The sequence below is a fragment of the Pipistrellus hanaki genome (assembly GCF_964339955.1).
Source record: "Pipistrellus hanaki genome assembly, chromosome: 9".
Taxonomy (NCBI): domain Eukaryota; kingdom Metazoa; phylum Chordata; class Mammalia; order Chiroptera; family Vespertilionidae; genus Pipistrellus; species Pipistrellus hanaki.
This window is the reverse complement of record NC_140511.1, coordinates 42,792,653-42,814,992: the sequence shown is the minus strand read 5'-3', so window position 1 is coordinate 42,814,992 and position 22,340 is coordinate 42,792,653. Positions and strand designations below refer to the sequence as shown.

The 22,340-nt window shown below is 41.2% G+C and overlaps 1 protein-coding gene across 6 annotated transcripts in view; it reads right to left on the bottom strand.

The window, feature by feature from the left end:
- Positions 1 to 22,340, bottom strand: part of FAM168A (family with sequence similarity 168 member A) — a 124,633-nt gene that overhangs the window by 33,283 nt on the left and 69,010 nt on the right. For all 6 annotated transcript variants that reach the window (XM_084893438.1, XM_084893434.1, XM_084893439.1 and 3 more), the window contains exon 2: positions 11,861 to 11,948. In XM_084893438.1, the coding sequence (XP_084749564.1) occupies positions 11,861 to 11,930 (70 nt within the window). In that variant the 5' untranslated portion in view covers positions 11,931 to 11,948. The remainder of the gene's footprint in view (positions 1 to 11,860; positions 11,949 to 22,340) is intronic.

The window sequence follows — 22,340 nt, the reverse complement described above, 5'->3', positions numbered from 1 at the left end:
TATGCTTGATTTTTGGGATTAGACAGTATTTCTTAGATGGGACCAAAAGGAAAAACCACAGAAAAACCACAGAATGTTAATTTAACTCATGAAAATTTAAATCTGTATGACAAGATGCTATAACCAAAGTTAAAAAAAAAAATCACAAAGGCCGGGACCGGTTTGGCTCAATGGATAGAGCGTCGGCTTGGGGACTGAAGGGACCCGAGTTCGATTCCGGTCAAGGGCATGTACCTTGGTTGCGGGCATATCCCCAGTAGGGGGTGTGCAAGAGGCAGCTGATCGATGACTCTCTCTCATCGATGTTTCTAACTCTCTATCCCTTTCTCTTCCTCTCTGTACAAAATCAATAAAATATATTTTAAAAAAAAAATCACAAAGAAAAGAGACTTGTAGCACATTAGTAAAGGACTAATATCCAAAATATAGAATTCACATTAATCAATAATAAGGAAATGAATATATGCCAATAGCATGTAATCATGAAATTCACAGAACTCAAATGACTAGGGAGAAGGAGAAAAGGAAAAGATGTTTGACCACATTAGTAATCAGCAAAACGAAAGTAAAAGAAATGAAATATAATTTCGTACCAATCAGACTGAGCAATTTTAAAATTTGATAATATCAAGTGTTGGAAAGGATCTGAAACAATGGAAATTAGTTAAAGCATTTTGAGGGGCAATTTTGCAATACCAAATAAAGACACAGCCTTGCAGTACTGTTTCTAAGGATACATGCTTGGAAAATTGGAATGTGAGTTGGGCCTTATAGAATGGGTAGGATTCTGTCAGAAATACTTTCTGTCAGGCAAAGAAAAAAGATTGGCATTCCCAAATAAAAATCTATAATAATAAAAGAGTAATATGCTAATTAGACAGGGCATCTTCCGGACATCATTCCTGAAGAAGCCAGGCCGAGGGAAGCCAGCTTAGGTCCCGGGTGCCTATGGGTGGCTGGAGGAGGGAAGCCTGGGTCCTGAGTGCTGGTGTTGGCAGCTCGGGGGAGGAAGGCCTACTCTTGCACAAATTTTCGTGCACCAGGCCTCTAGTATCAGTATAAGCAAGTCACAGACAGAAAAACCATTTGAGGAATGACCAAGCTGTTTTCCAAAGTGACTATTCCAGCAGTATATGAGTTTCAATTTCTCCATATCCTTGCCAACACTTGTTAGTATCTGATCTTTTTTAAAAAAAGACTTTTTATTGGCTTTTATAGAGAGATGAAGGGAAAGGGAGAGAGAGAAACACCAATGTGAGAACAATACAACCATCAGCTACCTCCTGCATGGCCACAATGGGATCGAACTGGAAACCTCTCAGGAGATACAACCAACTGAGCCACACAGGCCAGGGCAGTATATGACCTTTTTACGATAGTTATCCTAAGGGTGTAAAGTGGTATCTCATTGTGGTTTTGATTACATTTCCCTGATTTGTTATACTAACACCTTTTTATGTGTTTATTAGCCTTTTATATATCTTCTTTGGAAAACTGTCTATTCAGATTCCTCTTAGTTGGGTTGTCTTTTATTATTGGGTTATAAAGTTCTTGATATGTTCTAGATACAAGTTCTTTATCAGACAGATGATGTGCAAATATTTTATCCCATTCTGTGGGTTGTCTTTTTGCTTTTTTTTTTTTTTTTTTTTAATATATTTTATTGATTTTTTACAGAGAGGAAGATAGAGGGATAGAGAGTTAGAAACATCGATGAGAGAGAGACATCGATCAGCTGCCCCCTGCACACTCCACACTGGGGATGTGCCTGTAACCAAAGTACATGGCCCTGACCAGAATCGAACTGGGGACCTTTCAGTCTGAAGGCCGAAGCTCTATCCACTGAGCCAAACCAGTCTCAGCTCTTTTTGCTTTCTTGATGCTCAAAAGTTTTCAATTTTGATCAAGTCCAAACAATTAGCTATTGTTTTCTTTGGTTGCTTGCACTATTGGTGTCATGACCTTGTCAAATCTAAGGTCACTTAATGTGTTCTAGGTGCTACAATAAATGCAAAATGAAAAAACATAATCCCTATTTCTGGTATTAGGCCGCCTGGGTAAAGGCTTTCACAGAAGGAGATACAAAGTATTGTAGGAGAACAGGAAAATGAATTTTAACATTACTGTACTCTAGTTTCCTGTCCCTCAAACCTGGTCTGGTTTCTGAAATGCAAGTTAGCGATAAGAGAGACCTTAAGTAGAAAGCAATTTATGCTCAGGCATATACCTTCCCCTATTTTTATAATTCAAACAAGTAACGTTATTTTGGACATTGAGAGCAAGTGTCAAACTAAGACAAACTTTAACATGTTACAGAAACACCACAAGTTTTATTTATGGGCAGATCTACATTCAAATCTGAGCTCTTCTACTTATTAACTCTGTAACTTTGGGCAAATCGCTTCAAATGTCTCAGTTCTGATGTTTTTAAAAATAGACACTGTCTGCCCTAGTCAGTGTGACTCAATCAGTTGGACCAACATTCCATACACCAAAAGGCTGCGGGTTTGATTCCCAGTCAGGCAGCTACCTAGGTTGTAGGTTCAATCCCTAGTCGGGGCCCTTACAGGAGGCAACCAACCGATGATTCTCTCAATCTCCCTAAATTCAATAGAAAAACACATCCTAAGGTGAGAAAAAAAAGAAAAAGACAGAGTCATTAATCTATTTCTTGGTAAAGATTTTCTGAGTCCCTACTCTATGTCAGAATCAGTACCTCTTTTTATTTTTCTTTTCTGTACATGACTGGCTAGGAGGGTAAGCAGGGCAGTAATGAACTTGCTTTGTAGGTACCCATCTAAATACGCCTATCAAGAGTCATGAGGAGTTTCCTGTTCTGGCCTTCTGTAGTAGTGATCCTAGTCTGGTAAGAACAGGGGCTCTGAAGGCAGGCAAATGTGATTCAGAAGTCAGCTGTAGTACTTACCAGACATGAAATTTAAAAAAAAAATATATATATATATATATATATATATATATATATATATATATATATATATTTTTTTTTTTATTGATTTTTTACGGAGAGGAAGGGAGAGAGATAGAGAGAGAAACGTCGATGAGAGAGAAACATCGACCAGCTGCCTCCTGCACACCCCCTACTGGGGATGTACCTGCAGCCAAGGTACATGCCCTTGACCAGAATCGAACCCGGGACCCTTCAGTCCACAGACCGTCGCTCCACCACTGAGCCAAACCGGTTTCGGCCAGACATGAAATCTTGAGCAAGTCTCTTTATCTGAGCCTCAAGAATACAGGAATATTCTATACTGTAGGCTAAAAATTTAAAGAAACAGCATGCAAAATACATAGCTTAAGTATTTGACATAGAGTGCTAACTATTTCAATAAATGTTAGTCCCCAACCTCTACACCTTTCACTAAGAGTTCCCTTTTGACAATGGCTATGTTTGCCCATGGGTTTTAAGGCATTTAATGAAAAGTTTCTAGAGCGTCAATCATGTCCCTTACCTTCTTCCCTCTCCTCTCCCTAACAGAGCGTGGCTCCAGGTGATTAGGCCTATTGCCATTTGGCCAATCACAAGCTGGACAAAAGCAAGCTCATAGTGAGCATGGTTTTTTGTGGAAACACTAAATCAGTCACTGTGCTTTGAATAATACAGGTAATTTGTGTACTGTTGTGTGTATATGTGTATTTATAATCTTTTGTGCATTTTAAAACATTCTGTTCCCTTTTAAAAATTTGTAAATAAAAGTGTCCCCAAGCTTTTGCATTTTTATTTCTCATTCACCTTCGGTGTATTATTTTTGCTTTGTGCTACTGGTTAACAGTGGAAGTTAAAACAACCAAAATATCTACCAATAGGGCATTATCTGAAACAAATCTAATTTTGAGTGAGAAAACTGAGGTTCTGAGAGATTAATTTACTTACAATTATAGAAGTGACAGTTAAGATGGAAATCAGATCTGATAAAGAAAAATAAATGTAGGGGAATGGTAGACTATTTTTCTATAAGTTATTTTATTTTTTACTCTTAACACTAAGGAGGCATCAGTAGATCTTGCTTTGTACAGTACAAATTATGCTGTACACTCTGTTAGATTGAATTAGAAGGTGCAATGAATTATGGTTAACTCATTGCCTCATCATAACAGCTGAGTAATTAGATCAATCTAATTTTCTGAATTTTATTGCTTGTTTTATTGTGGCCTATAATCAGTTGAAATTACAATGGAAAGTTCAAGAATCTTACACAAAGGCAACATGAAGACGAAAGAAGATCTCCTAACTCTGAGTAGCTGGATGATCCCAGGCAAATTACTTAACTACTCAGCACCCCAGTTTTCAAATCTGTAAAATGGGAATAGTATCACCTTGCCTTGTAATTACCAAGGTGTATTTAGTTCAGAAATCCCAGCTCTAGGAAAAAGCAGGATTACCCAAGGGTTATAAGAAAATCAATCACCTGAGAAGCACATGCTGGCTTCAGTGCTCCCAAGAACTCAGTGAAAGGCAAGACCATGCAGCTTGCCTCTTAAGCCAGAGGAAGCCGGGGGTAAATCCAGATTCCTCCCCCGCCCTCACTCCTCAAACCCACTGCTATTCCACAAATATTCAATATCTACTGTATGCCAGACACTGTTCTCCCTAAAAATGTCTCAAGCATGTCCTCTCCATCCCAAATACCACTCCTAGCTCAGGTCTCTTGACTCAACTATTTTAAGAGCCTCCTAACTTACCCTCTAACCGCCATTTTCTTTCTCTCCAATATATCTTCCTCACAAAACCAGAGAAATCTTTAAAAAATGCCAATATATCCATCACACCTAAAATTCTCTGGTGGTCAAGAACAAAGTCCCAAACTAAGATAACAGTTGCCGCCAAGAATAAAAGTTCCAGATTTTTCAGTATGCCCTCCAAGTCTGGCCACTATCCATGTAGATGTCCTATTTCCTTTCTTGCCAATCCTGGCCTGGCACATTACACTTAACCAACACCAAATGCACAGCTGTTGAGCATACCCCACTCCACGGCTCTGTTTCCATGTCACTGTTCAGGCTGTCCTCAATTATCCAATTGTCCTTTCCTTGCTTTGCCTTTTACTTCATTTCCTTATCCTCCCTTGACCTTTCTCTCTCCAGGCTAGATCAGGGGTCCCTATTAGCTGGCTTTTCTTATAATTCTTATCAAAGTGTATTTTCTTTTCCCCCCAAATATTCATGCCCCAATTTGATCCACTTAATATCAGTTCAGTGATGACCCTTGAGTTGTGGTGTTGTTTGTTCTTACATGCCTCATATAGGGGCTAATGACCAAGTCTGTGGCTGATGCCATGTGTCTGACCAAGACAGACTCACCAGTTAACTACCATTTCTCTGCTGACTCCAACTCCCAGGGCAAAAAAAAAAAAAAAAAAAAAAAAAAAAGGAGCATAGAGTTTAGGTTCAGATCTAAGCTCTAATCCCAGTTTTGCCATTTCAAAATTTGTGAATTCAGGCAAGTTTTTACTTCCATGGACTGAACTTCAGCTTCCTCTTATGTAAAATAGAATAATAGTTACTTTGCAGAGTTGAGATGAGATGATAATAATCCTATATAATAAAAGGGTAATATGCAAATAGACCACACAGCGGAACAACTGGTTGCTATGATGCACATTGACCACCAGGGGGCAGACGCTCAATGCAGGAGCTGGTGGTCATGTGCTCCCTCAGGGGGAGCAGAGCGCCTCTCAGCCAGAAGCCGGGTGAGCACAACTGCGGTGGCAGGAGCCTCTCCCGCCTCTGTGGCAGCGCTAAGGATGTCTGACTGATGGCTTAGATGGGGAGTGGGCCTAAGCCATCAATCAGACATCCCCCAAGGGCTCCCAGGCTGCAAGAAGGTGCAGGCTGGGCTAAAGGACCCCCCTCCCAGTGCATGAATTTCGTGCACCAGGTCTCTAGTACAGTAATAAAAACAATACTGTTACTTATGTAATGAGTATTATGCTGAGAACTTTACATGAATCTTATTTAAACCTTTCACCTTCTTCATGAGGAAGGCTCTACTATTATCTTTATTTTATAGATGAGGAAAACAACTAGAGAAGCTAATTAACTTACCCAAGTCATTGTGATAGACCATGGGCTGGCTAACCCCACACTCATTTCCAACCCACTCTGCCCTTTGACTATTGAGGTTGGAAAAACAAAATACTTTTCAGCCTTCCTAGCACTTAGAAGCAGCCAGGTGGCCAAGATCTGACCAATGGCACGTACACAGAAGTCTCCTGAGGGAATTTTAGGAAAGCCGTACCTTCCTAGTAAAAGAACCAGCATTACTGATGTTCCCCTACAACGCTTTTTCCTACCCTGATCACAGACACAATGCCTACACTATAGCAGCATCTTACATCACGAGAGAAAAGTCAGGAGTCAGGGGACACTGGTCTTGAAATCACTGACCCAATAAATAAATGCCACCTGCCATTGAGCTCTAGACTTCTTTTTATGTGAGAAAAATATACCCCTTTTTGCTTTAATAATCATTAGTCAAGTCTTCAAGTAGTATCTTTAGGTACTTTATAAGTGATATAGAGTAATCAAATGGAGCTAAGATTCAAAACTAGGCAGCCTCACCCATTAAATTATATGAGAAACACCACAAGATTTGGTAGTGAATAGGTACTCAAATGATGAAAATAATTACAATAATATAAATTACTCAACCTTCCTCTTTGAGGCTCCAAGCTCATAGGCAAACTCAGGACTGTCAGCATCCTAAATCACAACAGAGCTGCATTTTTAAATACTGCACCCAGCCCTCTTCTCTGCATTTCTGAAGTCAGTTCTCCCAGCTTAGAGTAACACTAAGGAGAGATGATGGAAGGAAGGTCTGGAGTCAGGTCTTGGCTGTTCACTCGTACCTATCTCATGGGACCACGAAGATTCCAGGCCCCTAGCCAGGCAGATGTAATATGACAGTTCAAGGAACTCAGCAAAAACTTACAATCATGTCAGCCTTGTGGTGCAGTGAGGGCCCAAGCTCCTCTCTGACAGCCAGAGACTCTTGGAGGTAACAAGAAGTGTGGTTTTGTAGCTTAAACAAGACCAAGGATTATTGATTTGTCTGCCTCTTTTCTGCTGAGAGCAGAAATAGCAAAATTTTGATTTAGACACTTAAATTCAAGTACCTCCCCTACCAGCTGAGCAATTTTCAAGTAATCATAGTTTTGAACTCACCCAACATGAGTCCTTTAAAGCCAATTTTAGGGGCCAATTATTTAGTTTCCTAAGATGTGCAAGGAAGAAGATAGGATTATTAGCCATCTTCTTGAAACTGTAGCTTCTCTTCCTGTCCAGAGTTTAAAGCTGCCTACTTACAGACCTCTGAATCTATCTGAAAAAGGGTCTGCCACTCCTATCATAGCTGACACATGTGTCATACCAAATACATGACTTCTGTTTCAAAAGCTGTTTGGAACTCAAAAGGTATTTTCCATAGGAATTATGGCATTCATGAAGGCAAGATTCCCAGACACAGAATTAGGAGAGAAGAGAAAGCCTATTTATTGAACACTTAACTAAGTGATAGATATGAGCATCAGAATCATCTGGGAGCTTGTAAAAACAGATTGCTAAGAACTACCTCCAGAGTTTCTTATTCAGTAGGTCTCGGGCCAGGCCCAAGGATGGTATTTCTAAAAATTCCTAGGCCTGGGACCACACTTAGAAGCCACTGATTGCTATAAGTAGGGGTGTCGAACTCAATCAGAGAAGGGGCCAAAATCTAAAATCCAGCCTAAATCGCGGGCCGAATGGTTTACTGAACAGTCATAAACTGACAATGTCATAAACTGACAGCGGAGTGCAGTGATGACAGCGCGGTGCGGGCCACATTGCAAGGCCTGGCGGGCTGGATTTGGCCAGCGGGCCTTGTGTTTGACACATGTGCTATAAGGTATAAATCAGTCACTGATACTTTGGAAACAAAACTAGCCACCTTCAGATGCTGGAAAAGACTCTCCAACTCTAAGAAGAGATTCACAATACCATGGTATTCATCTTGCTTACAGCCTTTTAAAAACAAACAAAACCAAACAACCCTCTCCAACACTCCCTGCCCCTCTTCCCCTAAAAGCCAGCAGCGACCGGTTTCTTCGTGCTTCTCTTTAAGGACGCGATTCCAAATATTTCAGGACACTGGGCAATGCCTTGGGTCTTCAGAAGAGAAATTCTCCTAGGAGCTCCAGGCAACACACCCTGGAAGAAAGGACAAACCTACAGAGGGGGCTCACCAATCTCCCTAAGTGTGCACAGACCACTTCAGCCACTACTAAGAAAAGAAAAACATTTAAAAGAATGATTCTCAAGCTTTGTCCAAAAGACAACTGTGCTCCTGACTAATGATCAGGGGTGAATGGGTATAAGGATGGAGAACAGAGAGGGGATGAGAATGTATACGGGAGGAATGAGTAGAGAAACAAAAAAAATAAAAACCGCAGATAATTCTGAGATACCCATAATGGCAGCTTAGGAGCTGACAATGGGATCCAGGTGAACTGAGACACTGATTCCTTAAGCTCTCAGGGCATCTGGGAAGGAAGTGAGGCACAGGAGCTCCTGGGCAGCCTTGTCTGTTTACCCAGAGTTCTCTACAAATATCATTATTTTCTGTGTGGAAGCGCTGGCTTAGAGAACAAAAGTGTTTATTCTAAACTCTGAGATTACTTTGCCAGAGATTTATGGACTTTAGTATTAGGGGCCTAATCATTTATTCATTCAGCCAATCGATATTCACTGAGAGCTTACTTTGTGTTAGGCACTGAGGATACAGTGAGTGCCTGCAAGAACAATGAGTGTTACAGAAATATAAACAATTATAAGGCAGCGAATAATATAAACCAAATGTAACTTAGTGAGAAACATCCAAATTTAGACTTGACTCTGGCTCCTCTGCTTTCTGGCTCTGTGACAGGAACAAGTCTTTCCATTTTTCTTGATTCGTGTCCACATGTATTAACACTTGTGTAATAAGGATTAAGTAAAATAATGATGACATAGTTCTCAAACTGGCACAGGAACCCATATGAGTACTAAACAATACAGATACATGAAAGCACTGAAATAAATATGCTGCACTTTTTTTGGATGTTAATAGTAGAATTTTGAAGATAAGACATAAGTTTCAAATAAATTTTAAACTTGTAGTACTTGCTCTGGGCTGTTCCCCCACCAATGCAGGAATGAATTCCTTCTGCTCTGATGTCAGATACACTTGGGTAGGAAACACTGTGCATGGCTGACAATGCATGCGCAACAAATAGCAGCCAGTACTGTTAATAATAAATAACTGTTATTATTAACCCATCCACAGCAACAAACTTGTATTTGGCATTCCCACTTGGATCTCCTATATCCAGCAATGTGAAGGAAAAAATAACCTGAAAATTTGCCTATTACATAACACCTAGAAAAACTTGATCAAACAAATACTTTATGTTATATAACAAATATAGGCAGAGTTGAGACTTTAAGAAAGAAAAAGAAATCTCAAGGAGTCAAAAATACAGAAGAAACTAAAAATCAGGCACTCTCTCAGTGAGCTTGAACTGCTTCAGGAAGCTCTTCTGTCTGGACAATCAAGGGCTTTCTTTTCAAGTCACACAGAGAGTGGAACATAAGGGGCTTTGGGCCTTGGAGAGGCCATGAACTGGAATTCAAATTCCCTTGCATAAAGCTGGGACCTTAGAGGATATCAAATTGTCAAAAATAAATAAATAAACTGGCTCAAAAGTACTAAGAGACAACAGGAAGCTTAGGTTAAAAAAGAAAATTTCCTTAAGAATTTGAACCTTGGCCTCCACCCTCACTCCTGAACAGCCAGCAGGCTCCGGAGACAAGGCTGGAACAGCTTCTTTTCCTCTCCTTTTCTCTCCATTTTCCTCTCCCTCCCCGGAGAAGAAAACAAATAAAGAAGAGCAAATAGCCACACACACAAAAAAAGAATACAAACCTCGGCCTATGAAGATTGAATTTATTCTAGTTGTGTGTTTATGCAATCTGTGTGGTCCCAGTATCTCCCAGCAGAGAAATCAACTTAAAACACAGTTCCAGGCTGATAATATTTCTTGGTGATTAGTAGAAACAAAGGCAACCCGTCCTCTTTTCCTCCAGAGAAGTACTAATTATTTCATTTAATTCTCACGACTACTCTATGAATCAGATAATATCATCCCCGCTTAGAAAAGAAAAATTAAATTTAGGGAGGTTTAGCAACTTGCCTAAAGTCACCTCACTATTATAGTGTTCATTCAATTGAAATAGTAGAACTTGGTAAATGTGTGTCAATTGAATGAACAACAACCAGGTTCAAATCCCAGCTCTGTTAGATAATATTTGAGGAATCTCTAAAGCACCCCTTAGTGCTCTCTCGTATAGGACACCCTGGAACAACCCAGCTCCCTGATATCTCTGTCACCAAGACCATTATTAATCTATTTTTTGAACTTCATTTCCCACTTTTCCCCTTTCTACTCTTCACTCCAGCTAATCTCAAGTATTGACTATACCCTGAGCATACTTGCTTACTTCCATGTGTTTGTACTGTTACCTTCACCTTCTATTTAAATTCATGATATTTTGAAGGCTCATAATATGCTAAGAACCATGCTAGCAACTTACATACATTTTCTCTTTCACTACCATACATTCACCCATCTTTGTTTACTTATAAATCATAACAACTGTTATTAAGCACTTTGTACCAAATATATGCTGAGTGTTTTATACCAGCTCATTTAATCATTATAGCAGCCTTATGAAATACTACTGCTCTCATTTTATAATGAAAACACTGAAGCTCTGGAGGTAAAAACTTGCCTGAGGCCAAGTATGGGAGAGAATGCTTCCAGGAAAAATGCTACCTGGGCCTTAAGCTGAATTCTTGAAGAATTAAGTAAAGCTGTCAGGAGACAACAGCAGGACAACGCACACAAAGGCAGAGAAGTAGGCAACAGCTTGTTATGCAGTTCAGGGGGGAAATAATCAGCCTTCACAATCAGCAGACCTAGGCTGATTAATAAAATAAAATATCTATTTTTATTTTGTATTGTAGCCTCTTACTATAACCATGATTTTCTCATCTGTGACATGGTGATGGTAAGTTTTACAGTATAGAAGTAAGTGCTTTAAGATTAAAGTACCCAGTCTTAACCAGGTGATTCAAGGAACATCGTCCCATAAACCAAAAGGTTACAGGTTCGATTCTTGATCAGGGCACATACCTAGGTTGTGGGTTCAATCCCCAGTTGGGACACATAATTGAGGCAACTGACTTAGTTTTTCTCTCACATAGATGTTTCTCTTTCTCTCTAAAAATCCATAAAAACATATCCTCAGGAGAAGAGTAAAAAAAGAAAGATTAAAGTGCCCAGCATAGGCCCAGGCCCAGGCCCACAGTAGGTGCTCAATAAATGAATGTCACCTCCCTTCCTTTCCCTTTGCTGACAATTCAGTGACCTTACTCTCAATAATGTGATTTCCATGTCTACTGGACCCCAGACATATCTCCCTTCTACAAGTTTGCAAGCTTTACCAAACCTTCCGGAGACACAGTATATCAAAAGTCATTCAGCAATTTATTTGGCAATGCCCTTAACCAGTGGTCGGCAAACTCATTAGTCAACAGAGCCAAATATCAATAGTATGATTGAAATTTCTTTTGAGAGCCGAAAACCGACTTCTGTGCATGGGCCACGAAGTTTCAATCGCCCTGTATGTGTGTGCCTGCACGTGGTATTTTGTGGAAGAGCCACACGCAAGGGGCCAAAGAGCCACATGTGGCTTGTGAGCCGCAGTTTGACGACCACTGCCCTTCACCATCATTTCTTAAAATGAGAGCCATTCTCACACCACTCACCTGTGTAAGCCATGTTCTTAGGGTTGCCATAAGGAGCCCCAGGCTGCACGGGGCTGTACACGGGGTTCATTGTGGAAGACTGAGGATCCTACGGAAAAACAAAGAAAATAACATTGATTATTAATTGTTCATCCTCCCTGACATCAGTTTCCTCCCTAAAATCTTCAGTTTATAGTAGAAACAGGATGAAAACAAAAAACCGTTTGTTAGAATTTGGCCCTATGCTAGACACTTTTCCCAATATACAGATGAAGATAGTGGGAAACAGATAAAACTCGCCTAACACCCAGGCCATTGTCTCTGTCAGTACTAGTCCCACTATCCCAAATGACTGTCACTAGCATGCTACCCCTCTCCTGCTGTCAACATCCTGATGTGAAATCAATTAATGCAGCCTCTCTGAGGTCCATTTTGATTCTAAGGATGCTAGTCTAGGAGCTGGGAAAGGATACACTTCTATTCCCTAGGGGAGCCCGAGTGTCTGATGAAGAGCACACAGACTTCTAGAAGGAAGAGTAGCAAGTGTCTCACCCACCCTTGGCACCTGCAGAGGACAAGATACTAGTTACTAACAGCTTTGGGTGGGAAAAAAATAAAGGAAATGTAACACCACTGATCATTTTAATGCAAACAAGGAAACACAGCCAAGACCTCTTTCAACATTTATTCAAGGGAAAGAAATAAACTTGGAAATTTGTGTGTAATAAGTACTACCTGCACAAGTGCTCTGTTAATTACCCTAATGAAACACATTCTCCATTCTGGTTAACGGAAAATCTGCTATTAAGCTCTATTAGCCAGCCAATTTGTCCCACCTTGTTTAGAGAACCATCTCTGAAACACAGGCCAACACAGGCTTGCAAACGTACATATTATTTACACTTCATAAAAATGAAACAATTCCCTCCTAACGAGGCTCACATGATAGATGGGCAGTTTTTTTTAGGTCATTAACTTTTCCAGTACCACCTCAAGATAGGAAACAGTCAAATGTTGAAAACAAGCAGTCAACAGCTGGCTTGATAACAATTGCCCTGCGATTAATGAGTCTGTCTGGGTTCTGTAATTCGAAGTGGAGAAGAGATGGGTTCCCAAGGAGAGGAAGCCTAGGCCAAACAGGCAAAGAGGAAAATGCCCCTGGCCAGTTTCTGAGGATGGAACTTCCTGAAATGTACCCAATGCGCAGACCTGGCAATGCCCTCTCCCCTTCGGAGCATCAGACAATAAATTCCACAAGTTGACAAACCGAAACTAAAACAATTTGAGGATGAAAGTTAAGAGATATTTCAACACAACTTAAGGGGGGAAAATTTCTTAAATCCAGAGTTATCCTAGAATACGGCCAAGTAACTCTCTCTAAATAAAAGCATTCTCTTGACAGGATTCTGAGAGAAGAGAGGTCACAGATGTTAAAATAACATTGCAAAACTGTAAAGTTACATGCAGATGTAACTGATGATGGCAATGATGTAGCAACACAGAAAACCAGTACACTTCCAATGCCTTGGAACTCTCCTCTATCCAACCAGTTCTCTGCTACATAAGCCAGGATAAGAAAGACTGTTAATATGCTAAGCAGCCCAACTGGCCCTGTAAACTTCTGAGCACTCTCCTACTGAGAAAGCTCTATTTTGCTGATTGAACAAAGTATGAAACTGCTTTTTATATATATCCGAAGAAACTCATCAGCTTTGAAACTGGACTCCTGCTGCTCCAAAATAAGGGCCACAGTCTCAGAAGGAGATCATGCCTAGGCAGCACTCCACAACAGCATCGATTCCAATCACAGCTAATGACTGACAGAAATGAAGTCCGCCAGGGGCTCAAAATTTGGAATATGACAGCCACTTTGGAGGAACTGCATGCAAACAGACATGGTTCCTGGCTTTATAACAGAACCCACACACTGTTATCGGTTTACGGGCCAGTTAAAAATGAATAGGAAGATCACAAGCTCTGTGATCAGGCAGATTTAGGTTCAAATCCCAAATGTGGACACAGGCAAGCCTTTCTAAGCCTTAGTTTCCTCTATCCTCAAAATGGAAAAACAAATAACATATACTTTGTAGAGTTGTTGGAAGGTATTTTTAAAGATAGGTTCCTTTACATATAGTAAAACTTACCCAAAAGGTATACAGTTCTATAAGCCTTGAAAAATGTATACAGTTGTAAAAAACGCCACTACAATCCTATATAACCCTATACAATAAAGGCTAATATGCAAATAGACCGAATGGTGGAACAACCGAACAACCAACCAACCAATTACCATGATGTGAACTGACCACCAGGGGCATGCACAGAACAGGCATTGGCAGCAGAGAGCAGAACATGGCGGGCATCAGCTGAGGTGGGATGGTGGAGCAGATGAGCGGGGGCACCAAACCAAGGCGGGGCACTGGTTGCTGTCATCGGGGTGAGCTTCTGGTGGTTACTGAACATTCTACTCCTGAGGGGTGATCAGGGCAGTAGTCACTGCTTGCACCCGCTGATAGCACCGGCCCAACTAGCACCTGGTGCTGGCACTGGCCCCAATCACTCCACACCATTAGCAGTGTGAGTGGGGCCGGCACTGTCAGCTCATGGGTGTGTCAGTGGTGGGAGCTGGAGCTGCTGGCAGACAGGGGCCCAGGGGCCACAGCAGGAGGGGCTGGAGTGGGAGCAGATGATGGGCCAAGATCTGCCCCTGTGCCCATTACAGCCTCACGGCCTATAGTCCCTTTCAAGGTGCATGAATTCGTGCACTGGGCCCCTAGTCTATAATAATAAAAGCATATTATGCCTTGGCCTTGCCAACATGGCTTTGTTCAGAAGATCTCCCAGTCTAATTAGCATATTACCCTTTCATTAGTATAGATTATCATCACCCCCAAAAGTTCTCTCATCTTTGTAGTCAATGCTCCCATCCCTGACTCCCAGTCCATGGCAATCACTGAGTGAAGCTGAGAAAAGGCAAGTGGACAACAATCCAAGTTCACAAAGCAAGTAAGAGACAAGTTCAAGACTAGCACCCAAATGGATCAAAGACCTAAATGAGAACTAACAAAAACTCTTGAAGAGAGAATAACATATAGGCATAAACTTTCATGACCTTGGATTTGGAAATGGTTTCTTAGATATGCTACCAATAGCACAAATAACCAAAGAGTGAGCCCTAGCTGGTTTGGCTCAATGGAGCCTGTAAACTGAAGGGTCCCAGATTCAATTCTGGTCAAGGGTACATGCCCAGGATACTGGCGCAATCCCCAATGGGGGGCATGCAGGAGGTAGCCAATCAATGATTCTCTCTCATCACTGATGTTTCTCTCTCCCTCTCTCTCTCTTTCTCTCTCTCTGAAATCAATAAAATATATTTTTAAAAATAACCAAAGAGTGGGGGAGGGGACAGATAAACTGGATTCATCAAAACTAAAAACTTTTGTGCTTTAAAGAATAACATCAAGAAAGTAAAAAGACAACCCACAGAATGAACTTTTTTTGTAGATTTGCAACTAAAATATATAAAGAACTCTTATCTCAATAATAAAAGGGCCAATAATCTGAGAGGATCCACAATCACATCAAAATTATAACTAAGCCCTAGCCAATTTGGCTCAATGGAGAGCAACACACTCAACGGGCAGACTCAGTGAGCACCCAAACCCCACTGAAGTAAGTCCTGCTCCAGAAGGGCGTCTCCGACACAGCAGCTCTTCCACTGCAGTCACAGCTGGTCCTCACAGCCAATTGGCCTGAAGATCAGCTCCTCCTAGCTGACCTAGCAGGCAGTAGCAGGAAGAAAGGTAGGGTTGTTAAATGACAAACTCACATGTCCAAAAGTGTTCAACTCCTCCTTGAGGCCAATAGCAATCAAGGCTCACTTACAACAAAACTTTGCACACAGTCCACACCTAGAGTGCCCTGCTCAGGTGACTGGGGAGGCTTAGCCACTGGGCCCTACAGGACACCTTCTACACAAGGCCACTCTAACAATTCCAGGAGACATTGCAGCTCTACCTAACACACAGACACAAACACAGGGAAGCAGTTAAAAATGTGGAGACCAAGAAACACATCACAAATGAAAGAAATGGAAGAAACTTTTTAAAACACTTTATTTTTACTTTATTTTGTTGATTTGAGAGAGAATGAGGAAAGAAGAGAGAAACATCAGTTTGTTGTTCCACCTCTTTATACATTCATTGGTTGTTTCCTCTGTGTGCCCTGATTGGGGATCAAACTCATAACCTTCCCATATTGAGATGATGCTCTAGCCAACTGAGGTACTTGGCCAGGACTGAACATACATTTCTTCAATGAAGTTACATAAATGGCCAATAAGCACATGAAAAAATACAAATGAAAACCATGAGGCCCTGGCCAGGTAGCTAAGTTGGTTAGAGCATCAGCCCGATATGGCAACTCCTGGTCAGGGCTCACATAAGAATCATCCAGGAATGCATAAATAGGCAGAACAACAAATTGATCTCTTTCTTTCTCAATTCCTTCCTTTCTCTCTCTCTCTCTTAAATCAATCAAATTTTTAAAAAAATGTAAACCCATAATGAGGTACCACTTCACATACACTAGGATGGCTATTATAAAAACACACACAGAGATAATAAAAAGAGTTGGCAAGAATGTGAAGAAATTGGAATCCTTAGACAATGCTTGTGGGAATGTAAAATAATACAGTTGCTTTGGAAAGAGTCTGACTTCCTCAAATGTAGTTACCATATGATCCAACAATGCCACTCTTAGGTATATACCAAAGAGAAATGAACATGTATATCCACACAAATGTTCATAGCAGAATTATTCATAATAATCAAAAGGTGGAAACAATCAAATGTCCAAGAGATGAATGGATAAAGGACATGTGATATATTCATAGATTGAAGAATTTGGCAATAAAAAGTAATGAAGTATTGATACATGCTTGGAAAATATTTGCTGAATAAATTGATTGCCTATCAATTTCACAATCACACAATACAATGATCTGAAATTAGCACACACCTCTGAAGCAAAGTTATACTTGGCTGGAAATGGATTGCCGCAGGCAGACTTGCTGTAACATCTCAAGCTACAAAAAAATAGTGATTCAGCATTTCTAGAAAGACTATAACTCACCAATCCTCACAGTTCCTCTTTAATGGTTGCTTATAATAGGCTAGATTTGCAATGCAAATATATAAGCTTACTTTGTAAGATTTAAAAATATTATATAAGGCCTGTGATACAGTATAAAAATGCTGGTGCTCCTTTTCCAAAGTACAACTGTGATATTACTTACCACATCTAGTTGGAAAGAGCTAATTGGAAGGAGTCTATGGTCATGGCATCCAACAGCTTTATTTATTTTTGTTTAGAAGAGAAAACTGAGGCACAGAGAAGGGAAAGGACTACCGTAGAAATATATGGCAAGTCAGGATCACAAACAAGGCTCTGAACAAAAAACAGGGCCTGACTTTAGACTGCAAACTTTCCACTGTATCATCTTGATACTATTCTCTGGATGGACAGATGAATAATTATATGGAAAGACAGATAAATGGACAAATTAGCTGTATGACAATGCAGTCCCAGTAAAACTCCTCTCCCTTCTGCTGGTCATTAGTCTTGATTGGCATTTTAAATCTATCTGTCATGGGACATAGGATACTAAGGGAATATAAAGTAATAATGTAGGTATTTATTGAAGGACCCATTGAGCAAAGTGGTCTACTGGAATGTTAGTTCTCTAAAGCAAACCCAGAGCCCACCAGATGGGAAATTCTCAACATTAAGTTTATAGCACATAAAATCATCAACCCTGCCCTAGCTGGTGTGGCTCAGTGGATAGAGCGTTGGCCTGTGGACTGAAGGGTCCCGGGTTTAATTCCAGTCAAGGGCATGTACCTTGGTTGAGGGCACATCCCCAGGAGAGGGTATGCAGGAGGCAGCTGATCCATGTTTCTCTCTCCAAGGTCTCATGACTTATAAATGACGGAGTCTAGAGTCAACTCCAGGACTGTTGACTCCAATTCTTTCTCCACTACTGGGCTGTGTTTGATTTCCATTCCTTTCTTCTTTTTTTCTTTAAATATGTATATTTTTTTATTGATTTTAAAGAGAGAGAGAGAGAGAAACATCAATGATGAGAGAGAATCACTGATTGGCTGCCCCTGCAGTCTCCCCACAGGGTATCAAGCCTGCAACACAAGCATGTGCCCTGACCGGGAATCGAACCATGACCTCCTAGGACATAGGTCGATGCCCAACCACTGAGTGACACCGACCAGGCAACCTCCATTCCTTTCTGTAGTGAAACAAGACCAACAGATTCTTTTTATATCAGTTTCCTTTTCTGGCATTGAAATTCATAGATTCATGGTGACTAGACAAGATCTCTGGGTTAATGGGTTAAGCAAAGAAGTTAAAGGCACTGGCAATAACCCACCCTGCCTACTCTCTCAGGCATTTTCACCCACTGCTTCCCAGGTAGCTGCACACCAGGACCCCCATGTTAACTGCAGGACCCCATGTTCGGTGCACAGAAACAGGCCTTTATCCAGACTAACAAGACTCAAACACCAGGAAGGAGAGGTAAATTATACATCAGAAATAAAGAACACTGTTTCCAACCAAGCCTTTGAGGGGGAAAAGGCTCTGCTAGAGGTGCACTGTGGGAAAGCTATGATCAAAAGTTAGGTTCAACCTATTGAACCTTTCTATTGTAAACCTGGAATAAAATCTATAGAAATAAGGAGAGAAAAAAACAAACTTCCATAGGCTCATTTTATCAGTAAAAAATTCAGTGATTCAAAATACTCTCAACAATGTTTGCTCTGTATGTTTTACTTGTGCTCATAAAATCTCTGTGAAAACACTAGCAATTCATTCCATAATAATAGTCCTGCCAGGAGAAGTAGTCCTCCCCTACAACTTATTAGAAGTGTTACTTCTATTCTCTGGGCCCTACTTCACTCATCAGTTAGAAGCAGCTGCCAGACTAGATATTATTTAAAGGTTCTATCATTAGCCCTTTATAGCACATTATAACTAGAGGCCCAGTGCATGAAATTTGTGCCCAGGGGAGGGGGGTGTTCCTCAGCCTGGCCTGCGCCCTCTCACAGTCTGGCAGTTGGACATCCTTAGCACTGCTGCAGACGGGAGAGACTCCCACCACCACCGCTGCACTCATCAGCCATGAGACCAGCTCAGGGCTTCTGGCTGAGCAGCACTCCCCCTGTGGGAGCACACTGACCACCAGGGTGCAGCTCCTGCAGTGACCGCCTGCCCCTGATGGTTAGTGCGTGTCATAGTGACTGGTCATACTGCTTTTTGGTCAATTTGCATATTGGCCTTTTATTATATAGGATAATGATACAGTACCCCTGCAACTTCAGACTCTGACCAAAATATTCATTCATTCAATAAACATTTATGTAAGTTAAGCACTGAAAACACAAATATACTAAGTGACAAATCCATGAAGGTGTCATATATGTTGCTCTTCCTAGTCATATATAAACATTTCAGAATTGTGTTTCTATTTTTAAAAAACTTGTCTCCAAAATTCTGTAGTTTTATTTATTTTTCTAATCACATTTAAGAGGGTTGCAGATCTTTTATTATGTACTATGTTCAACAACCCCTCCCACAAATAAACCTCTCCCTATTAAATCATAGCTCACACTTATTTCCCCTTCTTTAAATCACTAATAGCCTAACTTACTCATTTAGGACTTTCTCCCATTAGTATATGATAGCACCTCTAATTCTATGCCTGTCTTTTTGTTACACCCAATCAACCATTAGTTCCTCGAGAATACACCCCAACACATTATTTCTCTTTGCATCTCCAGTTAAGACTTTTTATAATCTAAACTAATAAAAGAGAAGCATGTAAATTACCGTCACTCCGCTACACTACCAGCCAATCAGAGTGAGTATACAAATTAACTTGAAAACATGGCTGCAGCCCCTTCCCCCCATCCCCTCCGCTGCTCCAGGCCTGTCAAGGTCGGAGGAGTGGGGCACCAGCGCCTGAGCCTGGCTGCAGCCCAGGAGACGAAGAAGCTGCCTGCACCCTTATCGCAGACTGCAGCCAACAGCAGAAGCCTCACATCACCTGCCCCAGGTCCTGGGGGAGAGGGAGAAACTGGGCCACAGTGCCTGAGGCTGGCTGCAGCCTGGGAGATGAAGAAGCCGCCTGCCCCATGATCCCAGGCCACGGCCAGCTGGAAAAGTCACCTACACTGCATCTCAGGGAGGATGGAGAAGCCGCCCACCTGCAGTCCAGGCGCCAGCACCTGTGGCTAGCTAGGCTGGTAGACAGAGAAGCTGCCCACCCCAGTCCCGGGCACCAGTACCTGTGGCTGCAGCCAGCCTGGGCGCCTATAGCTGACCAGAGGGAGGGAAGCCCAGATCTCAGGTGCCTGGAGGAGGGAATCCTGGGTCCCGGATGTGGGGCCAAGGCAGAGGTGGTCAGGGGCAATCAAGCCAGCAGAGGAGCAGTTAGGGACAATAAGGCTGGCAGGCAGAAGAAGTTAGGGGCAATCAGGCAGGCAGGAGAGTGGTTAGGAGTCAGCAGTTCTGGATTGTGCTGGTTATCCCCTGAGGGGGCCCAGATTGGAGAGGATACAGGTCAGGCTGAGGGACACCCTTCCCTCTCCCCCTATATCCCCCACCCCCCATGCACGAATTTTGTGCACTGGCCACTAGTTTATTTATAATCCATACCAAGACTAATTCAAATGAAAGTGAAATAATATAAAATTGGGATATAAAAATAAGACAGCTAAAATAAAAATGAATAAAAACCAGCTGGGACACAGATTCTAAATCAAATGATCAAAATTCACCTTCTATATCTGCCATTTATGTGCCTTGTTAAAACTGGCAAGTTATGGCCTCTCTAATCAGCTTACTCATCTGTAAGCAAACCCACAGTGCCGTATCTCACAGAGCCAGTCAAGCACAGACATTAACAACACCAGCCATGGAGCCAGAAACTATTGGGTGGGTTCAAATCACAGCTCCATTACATATTAACTGTGTGATCTTGGGCTCTTACTTACTTCAGGTCTTAGTGTCTTCATCTGTTCCAAATGATGATAATACAACTTTTACAACTGATATAAAAGTTAAATGAAAAAAATATATGTAAAGCACTTAGTGTTGGACATATAATAAGTACTCAATAAAAAATAACCATTCATAGTAAGCATCATCTCCAGGCTGTTTTTGAAGATGTGTTATATAAGTGGGGGAGGAGGCTCTAAAACTTAAAGTGCTATGAAATGTTTGGAATGCTTATTACTATTACTCATATTGGCCTTTTCTTTGAACATACTATGAAGCAAATTAATAAAAATGAGGAAAAAACATGTCCAAAGACAATTGTCTTAAACAATATCTTTCTAAATATAATTCCTTATAGCTCTGACTTTTGCATTTCTGGCCTCCTTCCAAATATCTTTAATACTGCGTAAAGCAGGAGTGAAAATGCAATCTGGGCCCTTACAACTGATAGAAGTAAGGCCTGAGGGTTTTCTACCAAATTGGGGCAAAACAGCCATGTCCTTTGAGCCCTGCAGAAGGCCTAGGCAGGAATGAGTAACTGCCAAGAAGGCCAGTTTAAATGGGGGCAGTTGGTTGGGTTTGGGGTTATTTTTCTGGTACTTCTAGAACCCAGTGGTGTCTCTGGGTCTATGGCTTGCTCTGCAGGATGACAGAAGGTACAGCCAAAACTAAAGGCAGCGGAGGACATAAAAAGGACACAGGAAAAAACCCAGTTAGCATGATCACCAATAAGAACTATTTCATGAGTATGTGTTGAGTAAGCCAGTATGTGCACCGTCACTGTGATATAATTACTCTTTAACATATTACAATTTGTGTACCTAAAGAATGTCAAAGAAAAGGCTGATCTGTGTCCCATATACAGTCCTAAAATATCAGAACCAGAAGAGCCTTCACGGTTAATCAGTCCAGCATTATTATTATTATGGATGCAGGAACTAAAGGAGAGAAGCTTATCCTTTGTCACAAGGCATGTCAAGGAATACAGCTAAGATCAGAACCCAAGACTAGGCTGACTGTGGACTTTAGTATCAAGTATGTACAAAGAGAACTTATTACAAAGCTTGTCATTTGTGAATAAATTTCCAAAGATGGCAAATCTCCTTAGCTAAAAAAATCTCTCTCATCCACCACTGCCTCATCAAATCTTTCTCAAATGCTCACCTCAGAGAAGTGGGAAATTACAAAATATCATAGACATTTGAAACTACTCAAGAATAGCCAGAGCTGCCTAGCTGGTGTGGCTCAGTGGTTGAGGTTGACCTATGAACCAGGAGGTCACAGTTTGATTCCCGGTCAGGGTGCATGGTATGCCCAGATTGTGGCTTGGTTCCTAGTAGAAGGCATGCAGGAGGCAGTTGATCTATGATTCTCTCTCATCATTAATGTTTCTATCTCCCTTTACTTTACTCTCTGAAATGAATAAAAATAT